This window comes from Miniopterus schreibersii (assembly GCF_964146895.1).
Source record: "Miniopterus schreibersii genome assembly, chromosome: 7".
In the NCBI taxonomy this organism is placed as follows: domain Eukaryota; kingdom Metazoa; phylum Chordata; class Mammalia; order Chiroptera; family Miniopteridae; genus Miniopterus; species Miniopterus schreibersii.
In genome coordinates, this window is record NC_138108.1 from 36905825 (window position 1) to 36920213 (window position 14389).

Sequence of the window (14389 nt, forward strand, 5' to 3'; positions counted from 1 at the left end):
TCTCATCTTTCATTATGCTCACCTAATATAGCATATTCTAGAAAAACAGATCCAAGCTTATTAGACTTATATACAAAATATAATCTTAACAGCAGTACTAGTAATAATTAATGTGAAACTGAATGAGCATTATGTAGCCTGATACTAAAGTGCTAAATATTTTATATATACTACCTTATTTAATGATCATAACAATCCTCTGGTGGATGCTAGAAAGTGAAACTTAGAGAGAGGAAATAGTGGCTCAGAGTCACTTAGACAGAAAATAGTTTCAAGGCCAGTCTCCCCAGGGCAGTCCCTCAAGTTCACTACCATGATACGCTACCTTTGGATGAAGGTTCATGAACTTTATTGCACATGCTTTTTGAAGGCTTGAGATTATGTTTCACTAGGTGATATTTCTAGAAGTCTGATATCTCAGAAAAGTGTGTTATCCCTTTCCATATGCCCTATTTTACAACTGGTTTTGTTGGTTTTTTAAAGTTTTGAGTGGCTTTGGATATGGTTATATTGACCAAGGTATGATTCTTGAGTGCCATATTTACCTACTTTGCATATAGCATAGTAAAAACAGCATGAGCTTGAAGTCAGATTGGCTCCACTTCTCACATGACCAACTCACATTCACTGACCTTCCATTTCCCCATCTATAAAATGGGAGGACTAATACTTACCTCCCAGGTTTGTTGTCAGGATTAATGAGCTGATAAATGTGCCTGGATCAGTGCCTATCCCTTAGCAGACGACTCAATAGATGGTAGCCATAAAACATAACCATTTGTTCAAAGAAATCCCCAGACCCTGACCTTATCGAGACTCTGCGATCATTTCATGCCTTGCTGCCATGCAACAGTGATCTGCAGTTACATTCTTCTTTACATGCTTCTTTTATTGTCTCTTAGTAATTATGGCACTTGTGTTTTCATTCCAGGACATTAAGACTCGATGAGCGTGACTTTCCCAGTGGAACATTTAAAGATGTAGAAGGACCTTCTTGGTCTTCCTCACATTTCTGTGCAATGGACGAAATGTCTTTTTACTCACTCTTAATGCATCTCATCCATCATGCCCCTGCAGCTCCTGGTGCTTCATCCTGTTCTTAGCAGTCATACAGTTAGCACATATTAAATGAATTCATTAAGTGGAGTCGAATAGGGGAAGCTCTGGTGCCCTCCCTACAATACGGACAGGACAAAAGACACTGGCTCTTTTTCTTCATATTCAATGAGATAGATGCCCCACCTCATAGGTAAAAAAATCTGCTCTGTATACAGCTACAGTAATCGAAGAAGGGACAGTTTAAAACGTCTCCATTTGTAGAAGGAGAAAATTGGGTGCTTCATGCGGAGAAGCTGCCCTCCTGAAGCCAGGGCTGGCTCCTGAGATCAAAGGAGTGGGGGTGGGGATGAGGTAATCCGAATGAGAAACGCACCCTTGCCCACCCCACAAGTTCCTGCTGGCATTTATGTCAGTAAATGAGGGAAACATGTCAGTCCGTACATTTTATTCCTAGGTTATGGTAAAAATTTTTCTTACTGTACAATTTTTTGGTATTTTTTGTACACAGTTAATTATTTAACCTCTAAAAGATATGTGCTTTATTTTCTTTCAACAGGACATGACATAAACACTAGAATTTCTTGTCTCAATAGAGATTATTTTATTCCTTGCTCCCCAATATTTGAACTTTTGTCAGTCTTAGGATAATTTTTACCCATTTAACTAGCAAAATGCATATTCAATTAAAATAATCTGTCTTCCTAGCACAATATCTTTGTTCTTAGTTCTCTATTAACAAATAAAATGTTTTTATTCAATGTGAAAATTAGTGTACCACATTTTGAGTTTAGGAAAAGTTATTTATTGTATTTTTTTCAACCAAAATTTTACCCAATCCTTTGACTAACCTGTAAGACATAATAATTAATATCTAGCAAAAGTTTTTAAAGTACTTAGAAAAATCATGAGATGTTCTGTTTATATTAAAGCATTTCAGGAAACCATTTCTGAGAAAACCTAAATTGAGAAAACCTTTTTGGAAAATAATGTCATAGGATAAATCAAGAACCAAAAAAATATTCATTCCACTAGACCAGTTAATTAATACCAAGGAAATAATCCTAAATGCAAAGCGAGAAAAATAAAACATTCTGCATGAAGATTTCCATCCCAGCATTACTTGTATTAATGAGAACTGTAAACAAGACTATCAGTACGAGGGAATTTAAAGTACTTGTATCCAATAGAATATTATACTGCTTTAAAGTAAATAAAATAATGTGGAAAATGCATGTAATACATTAAATCCAAAAGTTTCAAATTATATTAAATTGAAAGTTTAAAAATGGTTTATCCATGGATCTATTTGCATATATTTGCTGAATTCCCACTGAACATCCAGCATCAGGCTAGGACTGGGTACGTGACAGTGAGTCAGGCGGACCTGGGCCTTGCCCTCATGAAAGCATGTCTGGAAAGGTAGATATTGAACATTGGATGACAAGCTTGATGAGTGAAAAGAAAGGGATGCTGACCTTGTCTGGGAAGGAAAAAGAGGCCTAGGCAGAGGATTTAAGTTCTCTCTGTCTGGTTTAGCCACACAAGCCAGGACCCTAGTTTGGAGGTAGAGGGGGAAAAGATGAGAGTCCTCTCATCAGAGGGACCAGGACTTCACAGGAGTTGACTGGTGACAAGCTGCCCTGTTTAAATAACTCACGTAATGAAAGGACACTTGGGGATGAAGGAGGGAATTTAGGATATTGGTAAGAATGTGGTCGAAATGATGGCTATGGACAGAAATGAAGGCAGAATGAAGTGATAGACATAAATACAGAGGTTCTTCACCTCTTTTTATAGCCTAGTCTCAAAGTAATACTTTTAAATCCATAAAATAAAATTTGTAGTTTTATAAAGAAAACCACTTACATTGAAATAGTTTTCAATTTCGTTATGATATAGCAATACAGTAATTAATACAATGCATTCATTAAGATATAGCAATAGGTCTAATATCTGCCATAATTTTGAAGAGTTGATGAGCATAAATGGTATTCAAGCTTTCCATGACAACTGTAATATCCAATGAAAATATCTGATTTCTCTTGGTGACAAAGTTACAGGTACTCCTAAAGCTGCTATGGTTTGTTGCCTTCAATTATAATAGAAAGAAATGCTAAATTTCATTTAGAGATAAATGAAAATAAAGATACATTTTCCATTCACGTTCATGGATCCTGTGAACTCCTGGGTCCCTTAGGAGTCCACAGACCCCAGGTTAGAAACTTCTGTTTAGTGTGATAGGATTATGGTTGGCATTTCCCACCCCTATTCTCCACATGGTATTTGCATGATTACTTCTTCTAATGACTTGATGAGGTTTATATACCTCAAGCCACAGGTAAGATGGGAAAGAGCCTCTTAGCTTCTTGCTTTGTATTGTAGTTGGAAGGTTCACAGTCTGTAATGCGATGTCCTATATCTTCCTTGCTCAGTCCTCTTGTAGTCACAGTTATGAGTCCTCATGTCTCAAAATTCCTAAGGGACCAAGCATGATGAGAAACCCCAGACAGACCCCCTTTGGGGACACAGGCCTCTTAAATTAATATCACTTTCTATGGTCAGCAAACTTTCTCCTTCAACCTATAGGTCTTCAATATACAGATGGCTTTGAGAGCTTAGTAATAAAGCAGCAGATTGAATCTAGGCACAAATGCTAGATTAGCAATGTAAAAGTATGACTAGCTTTTAACAATATAGTTCTAAAGGATTGGTAGCTTTCTCACATCTGGGCAGTCCAGCCCCTGAATGTCTGCACTGTCTCCTTAGGGCAAGCAGTACCCAGTTAGATGCATAAAGAGTGAGGGGTGATCCTTACCCCCCTGGAACATCCTGAGGCAATAGCTTGTTGGCTGACAGTAAATTTTTTGTATTTTCTGTATTAAATAAAGATACATTTTTTAGATGAAGAAAAACTGTTTCATTCTCTCTCAGACTGACCCTCACATTGTCAGTGTGCATTTCCCTCTGCCTGGACTATCAAAGCTAAACCCTAAACTCTCCATCCAGCGAGGGAAGAGGTGGGAGGAGCAGAATTCAGGTGTTTTCCTTGTACGTTGTGAACCTATGGTTCCTTGGTAAAGGCCATTCGGTTAGAAGAGAAAGAACCTGCTCCTCGTTCCACCTAGAAAATTAGTTTTTAGTCTTATTCCTGGCTTTTGAATCATTACTGAACCTTCTCCCTGAGGGACTTGATTTGAGTGGCGTGAGTTAGTTATTTTCCATAATAAAGCTGCCTCAGAAATAACTGTTTCACATCTCTCAGTGACAGATCGAAAGGGGGCCATTTCTCAACCTGAAGAAGTTGAAATATGACTTCTATATTGTACAAGTCAAATGAATGGAAAACTACACAAAATAGGAGAAAGCTGTTCATTAGATTCAAACTCTAGCAAACAAGCCCTCTTTTGTGCTCCCTTAGAAAAGTGACAAGTGCAGGCAAATCCTGTTTGGCTCAAATAAACTCTTATAATAATTGCAAGGAAAAAGGAGTGACTAGTTCATTAATATCAGTGCCAGCTTTCAACATGGAGATATATTTGGAGGTGCCACTGTTTTATCTGAGTGTGAGACCGACAGCTTCTGTTCCCCAACAAAGTGACACAAGGGACAGTGGGGCAGTTGTCATGCAGTTGACCTCAGACAAGGAGGGCGATTACTGCCATATTATTGGACGCGACTGACATAGGCATCCAAATGGAAAGAGCAGGGACATCTTGAGTCAGGATCATAGCCTGGCAGACAGTTATAGTATAAGACCATTTTGAACTTACGAATTAGTCACCTGATTTTCATGGGTCCTAAGTTATTTAAAATAAATGAGCTTCTTTGTTTTTTTAAGGTAAGGACATACAGAATCTGATGCATGAAGAATCACTTCAACTCAGACAACTTTCACTGCTTCCAGGATTAGTCTAAAAGCCAAGAGATGAAAATTGGATGGAAATGTAGTTAATTAGGAATTAGCCAGCTTCCCAGTGATCAACTGTGCTTAAAGACACAGATTTTTCCAGAATTTAGAGTGAGGCATGACAACATGGCACTGGATGTGAAGGAACCACCAGCATTAGATTGGCCCAATGTGTAATGTTTTAGAACTTTGGGCATGTTCTTTCTATCTTCTGTGTTAGCATACTAATCCTCTGAGGCTGTATTTGGGTTATATAGTGCTCAGTTTGATGAATGGGTGGGTTAATTTGAGTAAAGTTTCTGGAGTAAAAAACACTGAAGACTGATTCCTTCATATGGTTTATCAACTGGATATGAAAACAGCTCCCAAAAAAGAGGTTTTCAAAAATGTTTAGAGCTTTGGAAAATAAGTAAATTAACGTGGAACCTCCCAAGAAGGCTACTTTGAAGAACTAAATTCACTTGGCTGCATAAATTATGGGTATCTGTTACAAAGGGCAATTCTGATGTAGCTAAGCAAATTTTGTTTCAAAATCCTGGAGGGTAAAACCTTTGAAAAGGTGTTTGAGTAATCAGGAAATAATTAAGACAGTCAGAGCCCTGCTTCATGTGAGGGAACACTTGAAAGTGGAATTCATGTTAAGCAGAAGTTTCAGATGGCATGCCTCTTTATTAAAACAGAAGTAAACAGTACATTAATTAAATTTTCTAATACACAAAATGAGGAGGCTTTAAAATGCTAGTAAGGAAAGAGAAATAATATAATGGATTTTGATTTTTTTAAAATCAAGCAATTAAAATGAGAAATAAAAAATTTAGGCTTTGAAGTTTATAAGTTTATACATCCAGAAAGAATGCCATAATTTAATATATGATTGTATAACCGACTTTCTTGATCTGGGGATCTGTCTTATTGACTAGCTAGTATCAACTGAATGGTAGAATTCCCTGAGTATGATGGAACCATTTACACATTCCCAGTCAAAAAATGTCTCCCTAATATTCTCAAAGCTTAAGACTCTGGCCTATCTAGGTGATAAAAACTAAAATGTAATTTATCTAAATGTTAGATCATGTTATACACACCATACCTCTTAATATTTTTTAAACTGGAAATGGCTACCCTGAGTATCTAATATAATGATTTTAAGGTGTTCTCTGCCTTCTGGTTCAATCCACTTTTATAATTATATCCCCCATTACTCCCATTGCCATCATCTGTGCTCAACTATCAGGTATTAACCAAGCAGACCCCAAGCTTTCTAACACCTAAGCATTTCCCCACGCTTCCACTTATACCCATTCACTTCCCACTGCTTTTCACCCCATTCTGTGCTTATCTAAATCTGACCTTCAAAACCCAGCCAAAATGCCACTTTCTTCATGACAAATGTCTTTTTCCTAGCCAGAAGTAATCATTTCCCCGCTCTATGCTCTCGTGCCTCTTACCAGTTTCCATCATAAATTAGGGATCTCTGAATGACTGTCTCATTTCCCATGCTAAACTGATACTTTTTAAAAGTCCGTGCCTACTTTATTTACTATGTTCTTCAGTCTAGCACACTGTCAGCAACTAGCATAGTGTTAATATGCATTTGTTAATGAATAAATGACCTCTTTTGAAAAAACAGGTATAAAAAGGAAATGTTTAATTTTTCTTAGAATAGGGATACAGAGAAAAAGGTATAATTTTGTTCATCTTCTCAATGTTCCCAGAATCAGATAACTGTTGAATGTTAAGGGAAATATGCTTTAAAACTAAACTGTACTTTTAAAAGAAAACACAACAGCTTTTTCACCTTTCTGGGTGGCTGTTGTATGCCCTTTATCATGTTAATGCATAGAAGTCCTCCCTTTGTGCAGGTAGATTAATACACTATAGCCCGTGAATAGCTAGAGAAAACATGCTCCTTTATGCGACCTAATAACCTGGGGGACATCATTTAATCTTCACGAGCTTGCGTTCCCTCATCCTGAGGAAAGGAATTCTCACTTGCAGCCCTACCTACTTCACAAGTTTGCTGTGAGGGGTAATAAGGCAATGTAAGTGATAGCACTTCATAAATTGTAAAATTCTTTATAAATGTAGGAATATATGAAGTAGATCAATATAAGGGACATTAAAATAGTAATATGAAAAAGAAAGAGAATGAATAAGTGACTAAAACAGGTCAGATTCTTTAGGTCAAATTTATATGAAATATTTTATGAAATGATCGAAGGAAAGATTTTGCTATGCAATAACTTAAGTTTCCATCACAAGAAACAGTAATTCCATGAGGGCGAATGAAATTAGTGAATAATTATTCTGATTACTGAATAACATCACTGTGTGTGTTCTATAAAATTGCTCTGCAACTGCAATCAGAGGGATCCTTATAGATGAGAGAGTTCCAGGCCTCAAATAATCTTCAATCTAATTTACTCACTATTACCATTTAGGAAGGATGGTTTTATTTTTCTCTCCTACTACTGGTCATTTTAGTGAATGTCATCTTTTCCGTCAGACTTCATGGTATTCTGAAGCTTTAATAAAGTTGCTGGGAAGGAATATAGACTGTGGAACCCAAAGATAAAAAGGGACCTGGGTATCCACTTATTCTAAATACCACCCAAACCTGGAATTAATCCTTAGAAGCCCTGCTATATCTAGTGTTGACCTGGATGGATCCAATGTATAAAAAGGGATGGGATTCACCTGCCGACCCCTAAATCAATTAAGTAGAAATGTGATCTTTTATTTTTTATGTGTGTGAAAGCTTTGGTTTGCCTTATATGCAGAACAGACACACAGCCATGTTGCTATTCCCCGGTCACACCTGCCCTCTTGGCCATCCAGGCCCAGGGTACAGAGTTCCAAATTAGCTAGGGCAATGAACAAATAAATTTTCAGTTTTAATTCCCTTCCTCTCTTAATGAGTTTATTAGCCTATCTTTGGACATTTTCTAAGAGCACCAGCTCTAGTAGGATTAAACCTGTGATGGATGTTGCTGTTGCCTAAAAAGTTCCAGTTTCTTTCCCAGAGGAGCCACTGAACAGAGCCCATCTTGAATAGCAAATGCACCCCCAAGAGTTAAAGCCACTCTGGCCCCTCATATAGACTGCATATGGACCCTGAGGATTAGAAGCATTTAGCAGCTGCATGATCAAAATGACAAGATAACTGTAAATTATTTGATTAATCCTCATATTGTGCTTATGGTTAAACTCATTATTTAAAATTTGACTTAGAGTGGCAGTAGTTAATAACTATAATGGAATCTTTGCATCCTGTATTTCAGATAAATTTCATTTCCATTCAAAGAACAGCAAAACTTAACTAATCATAACCCAAATAAACCATGTTTCTTCCCTCCTCTGCTCCACACCCCAAACTTAAAATTTTTAACTTGGTGTAAAAATTTGAATTTTAACTTTATATTCATGTCCTAATTAAAACATGAGTAATCAAATGAAACTCCCATTGCCTAATGACTTATTTCATGGTACTGTCATATAGGGTAATCATATTGGAGGATAGCTGGTTTTCCTATATATATAAGACTTCCCTGGAGCAAAATTTACAACTCAAGGATATTAGATAGAAAGTTACCTGCTTCAAGTGGGAGACTGAAGTCATTTTTCATAAGTCATCATGACTTTGGAGTGACTTGATTTGGAAAATGATGGCATGGAATTCTGTTTTAATCAGACTCAATGGACTTAACTCTGTGCTAGGGTAAAACTGAATATTGAAATCAAATTCCTATTTTTAATTCCTTTATGTCAATTTATCTGTGTTGATATGCTACATGAGGCTTTAATACCATCTCTCTGTGTCTCTCTTAGAAGACAAAGGGAAGCTAAAAATCAACAGTTCCAGTCAGTCTTCAAGCTCTGAAGGTGGCCCATTTCTCCTCAAATCTGGCACAACACCCCTGCCACCTGGAACAGACGCCTCTCCCTCCAAGAGCACAAATGGAGCGCCTGGTACTGTCTCTGAATCAGAAGAAGAAAAAGCCAAAAAATTGCTTTACTGTTCACTATGCAAAGTGGCTGTGAACTCCCTGTCACAGCTGGAGGCACACAACACAGGTTAGCGGCTACTGTTGGGATTTAAATAATGTTTATAGCAAAACCCAACTTTTCCTGTCAGAATGCCATTAGATGTTCGAGCATTAGGTTTGTTCAATGTCTTCTCTACTTTTTTGATTCAAATGTATGATTTTGAGAAAAGTATGATCATACTGACTTTAGAAACAGCAAGGCAAAGCAGGTTGGAGATAAAACCTGTTCTGTTCTTTGTTTTCTCAGGAAGTATGTACTAGTTCCCAAAACTCATAAGGAAGAGACAGGGAAGACAAATATCTATGCACAATGTTCACTGCAATACACTTACAAGAGAAAAAAGTGGAAACAACCTAAAAGTCCTTCAGCAGGGAAATGCTGAATAAATTAGAGTACCCCAATGTGACAGACTACACTATTCAGCCATTAAAATGTAATTAGAAGAAAATATGTATATAATTTGATATATGAAATTTTCAGAATATTTAGTTAGTATGATCCCAATTTTGAAAAATATATTTTTATGCTGATTTTTTAAAATTTAAGTGTAGTTAGTATACAATATTATATTAGTTATATTAGTTTCGGATATACAATATAGAAATTTGACATTTTTATACCTTACAATTATTATTCTAATAATCATTTTTCACCTTGCAAACTTCTCACATTATTGACTATATTTATTTTTATATACTAAAAAAGAACCAGAAGAGAAATGCACTGAAATGATAACTTTGATTATGTCTGAGTGTTGATAATATGCGTAATCTTTATTTTCTCATGTTTCTCTATATTTCCTATATATTTATTCTATATTCTTCTGTTATCCCATTTTTTACAATGAAAATGTGTTAAATTTATAATAAGAATTAAAATGGTCATTAAAAATAAAAGCAATGGGAAATTCAACCTGAAGGTAACTTCTCAAGAATAAGAAAACAAAGAGCTCCATGTAGTTCTTCAATAGCTATTTAATATATGTCTCTTTCTGTTTTAGGATCTAAACACAAGACCATGGTTGAAGCTCGTAATGGGGCTGGTCCAATTAAGTCCTATCCTAGACCTGGATCAAGATTAAAGATGCAGAATGGTAGTAAGGGGTCAGGACTACAGAACAAGACATTTCATTGTGAAATCTGTGATGTTCATGTTAATTCAGAAATTCAACTCAAACAGGTAATGTACTCTGAATTAGTAGTCATTGTTGTTTGGGGTCACCACTTGACTGTATACCTCCTAATCTATATAATGGTTCTCACTGTGCTCAAAGTTAAATTTATTAACCTTTATAGGATACATAAAATATACAAAATACAGGTACTCTGTGGAAGAAAAAGTCCACACCAAATATTTGCACATATATGTCAGATTTCAGACTGGTGTTAGAGACACATGAGCACAGCAATACCTGGAGCTCACAGTCAAGCAGGAATTTCTGGAAGATAAGGGAGATGTTCAGTTCCAACAACCCAAAATCGGGTTAGGGGGACAGACTCAACAGTCACGGTGGTAATACCAGGCAAAGTCGGATAAGAGCTATGGAGAAAGAGGGAAGGCAGAGAGGCGTTTCAATTGAGTGGGGAGCAAGTCTTTATCCACACTACCGTGGAACTTGTACCTGGAACTGGGCCCAGCTCCGTCTGATTATGAAAGTCTCCTAAATCATGGTGAAACCAGCTACCTCTATCTAGGAAGTATATTTTACATGGAATAAAACTCACATCTAGATTCAGCTAATGCATCAAACTTTTTTCAGCACATTTCTAGCCGAAGACACAAGGATCGAGTTGCAGGGAAACCACTGAAGCCGAAATACAGCCCTTACAACAAACTCCAGCGGAGCCCAAGCCTTTTAGCAGTAAGTTCACCTTGCCTGCTCACCTGTGGTGTGGGGCAGCCTTGCTGGGTTGGGCAGATTCTGTGGGTAAGGAGGGCCTAGGGACTAATGGGTCCTGAAAGGTTTGGAACTTAAATAGCCCACATAGATAGAAAATTTAGAATGAACTGCTTAGTTCCTGCCGTAGGGCACCTTGAAGAAATCTTCCTGAGAGAAGAGAAGCAGAGCCTCTTTAGAGCTAACACCGTAACGTACCCTTTACCAAGACCTTTTGAAAATGTTACCTTCTTTAGCCTATAAGGAAAAGTAAAGGCTGAGGAACAAGGACAAGTGATGACTGTTGTACCTGGGAAAAAAGGAATTGCTTTCAGAAAACAAGAATTCATTCATTTAATACCTTCCTCCCTCCTCTGTCTTCCCCCCCCTCTCTTTCTCCCTCCCTCCCTCCCTCCCTCCCTCCTCCCCTCCCCCCCTTTCCCTCTGCCTGCCCCTCCCCCCTCCCTCCCCAGAAAGTAAGGTAGGCCTGTGTGCTGCTCTCCTTCCATGTCTAGCAGGCATGTTGGTAATCGGCCTGTCTCACCTGCTCTCAATATGTGCTGTTTCCAGTTTCTTTGCAAAAATACCCAAGGACTTCAGCCATAGGCATCCTGTAAATTCCCAGATGAGTGGGTTTCATAATCTCCCTGGGACCAGGCTGAGGCTCCGCAGGAGGCTGAAGCTGGGGTGGCCCGCTGGAGGCCGTGCTGAGGGTGCAAACAATGTAACCCGCCCTAAGCAAGCCCAGCTTCAAAACTCCTGATGGCAAAACGGAGAAGTGAGGGATCGATTTCTTACTTCGCAGGAAGGTTCCACCCCGGGAATCCTTGGCCTAGAGAAAGTTGCTAGCCCACCAAGGCGATTCCAGCGACAGAAACCTGCGCTAGCTGCAGTGTGTCAGGGAATGCTCTGTCAGTGGCCAGGAAACTTTGTTTCCACGGCGCCCCGTGGGTCCCTAGTGTCTAGAAGCCCAGTCACCCACCCCAGTGCGGCTGTCGGAGAAGTGAGGTGAAGGGTCGTAAACATTCTTCAAAAACAACAACAGGAAAGCCCCATTCCGAGGCTGCGCTGAGGTTTAAGACCGTGGGGATTTTGAGCTGAGCTCCGCGTCCACTGGAGCCCCGGGGCGCCTGCTGTGCCGTCGGGGCCGCCGTGAGACGCAGCGCTGGGGCCTGCCCGGGCTCTAGGGCCTGCCCGGGCTCTAGGGCCTGCCCGGGCTCTAGGGCCTGCCCGGGCGCTAGGGCCTGCCCGGGCTCTAGGGCCTGCCCGGGCTCTAGGGCCTGCCCGGGCTCTAGGGCCTGCCCGGGCGCTAGGACCTGCCCGGGCTCTAGGGCCTGCCCGGGCTCTAGGGCCTGCTCGGGCTCTAGGGCCTGCCCGGGCTCTAGGGCCTGCCCGGGCGCTAGGACCTGCTCCGGGTCTAGGGCCTGCCCCGGGCCTCCTGCGGCCTCGCGCCCGCCGAGGGCAGAGGCCCCCCGAAGGAGCAGGGACGCGAGTCGGCCCGAGGGCGCTCCCGGAGCCCGCGGCCTGCTCTGTGAAAACGGCCCTTCCTCCACGCCTGAGAGGAAAGGCTTTCACAGTGTGGCTCCTTCCTAATGTTCGTGTTCCACTACGGAAACACGTCTGCGGAGCTTATTCGAAACACCCTCCCAGCCCATTCCTGTTCTCTCCCTCCTTCAGGCCAAACTTGCATTCCAGAAGGACCTGATGAAGCCTCTGGGCCCGGCCTTCCTGTCCTCGCCGCTGGCGGCCGCGGCCGCCGTGTCCTCCGCGCTGTCGCTGCCGCCGCCCCGGCCGGCCGCCTCGCTCTTCCCGGCTCCCGCCGTCCCGCCCGCGCTGCTGAGGCCGGGCCACGGGCCCATCCGCGCCGCGCCCGCCTCCATCCTCTTCGCGCCCTACTGAGCCCGAGCCGGGGGCGCGGCCAGCGAGTCGGGCGGCGAGAGGGCGGCCAGAGGGGTCCGCGGCCCAGGGCTCGGGGCTGCAGCGCCCCCCGCCGGCCGCAGAGCGCGAGCCCGCCCCCGACGGCGGGCCCATCCCGTGGCCGCGGTGCGGCGCGCTCCGAGGGGCGCCTGGCATCAGCACCCCAGCAGCACAGGCTCCAGCCCCTGTTCCCCGCCCATCCACCGGGGTGTCTCAGATACTTGGTTTCTTGCAACTGTCTTGGTCAGGAAAAAAAAAAGAAATACTATACATATATCATTCTCTGAACTCTTTTTCCATGAGTGTGATGCGGCTCAGAGACAGTGTGGAATCTTTTCCTGACGGGCTTGAAAAATAGGGTCTTCCTCACACGTCTGTAAATAACTCTGGAGTCCAGCGGGGCCCCTGCTAGTGCGGAACAACCGCGGGCGCACGCGAGCGCTTGCTGCGGACCCATCTTACCAACAGCTCACGGCGTCCCCTCCCGGTGCACTGTCGGTGACAGGGAGTGTGTCCTGTGTTAGACCCACGTCCTGTCCTGCCCTGTGTAGTGCTAGATCTGTATCTCTTGTCTCAGTTAAACACTTTTAGTTGCTGTGCACATGTTAGGAAGCAAAGTAGCTTTGAATTTTCTCTTTAAGAGAACAAAAGATAAAGTAATGTATTTTTCTTCATTTTCCATTTTATTTGGTGATATTTAAATGAAATAGAAAGCCATATAACATAGCTATAATTACTACCTGTTTGCTATTTTTGTTTAACTTATTTTGTAGCTCCCTCACCAGTTTGAGTTGCTAAAGCAAATGTAGACAAACAGAGAAGAGCTTCCTAAATGGCACATTTTTGCACCTCTTGTGCAATTTGCAAGAAGACAATGAATCCATGTATTTCTGTGCCATTATCTTTTTCATTTTTAACCTGTTTTCATTTGTAACGATGCTACATAATCTTGTGGCTCCCTAATGCAATAATGTACAGAAGATAAAAAATTTATAATTGAACAATTTGTCTTTCTGTTCACCGAGTATGTTGCAGGTCATGCTCCCATGCCCCCTTTCTAAGCTGGTATCAACAAGACTGGAATGTTTGTGGTATCAGAGGCAAGAGGTATCATAACACAACAAAACAGAGTGAACTCTTTTTGAGCATCTGTATCTGCAATCTGTAAATGGTAAAATGTCTGTGTATTTTTTTAAATGTACCTTTTCAATAAAAGTACAAAAAATAAAAATCTGTTTGTATTTTCAAAGTTATTTTCTCCTGAGACACCATCCATTTGAAATCATCTGATGAAAGATTTTCAGTAGATGCAAAGATTGCTTTTTACATATTTAGCATTTTCAGCTCTTATTTGCAGCATTTAGTTGTCATGTTTATTCATTACTGTTCACGGCATCTGCATGAGGCGAGACACTACTGCTGTTTTCCCTCCAAATCTCTAAGAAATTGGGCCAAAGTTGTGAGTGTGGCCCAAAACCACAGTAGCAGCCTGCCAAAAATTTGGGACTGATTTTTTTTAAGCTTGCTGTGAATCTTTTCAATCCCTAGCCCATCTTTTATTCATGTCTGTGGCAATCACAATC

At 40.9% G+C, this 14389-nt stretch overlaps 1 protein-coding gene across 7 annotated transcripts in view; it reads left to right on the plus strand.

The window, feature by feature from the left end:
- The window catches only part of ZNF385B (zinc finger protein 385B), a 306355-nt gene extending 292336 nt beyond the window's left edge, over positions 1-14019 (plus strand). For all 7 annotated transcript variants that reach the window (XM_081142157.1, XM_081142156.1, XM_081142158.1 and 4 more), the window contains 4 exons: positions 8795-9040; positions 10014-10192; positions 10773-10874; positions 12567-14019. In XM_081142157.1, the coding sequence (XP_080998283.1) occupies positions 8795-9040; positions 10014-10192; positions 10773-10874; positions 12567-12788 (749 nt within the window). In that variant the 3' untranslated portion in view covers positions 12789-14019. The remainder of the gene's footprint in view (positions 1-8794; positions 9041-10013; positions 10193-10772; positions 10875-12566) is intronic.
- The last annotated feature ends 370 nt before the right edge of the window (positions 14020-14389 follow it).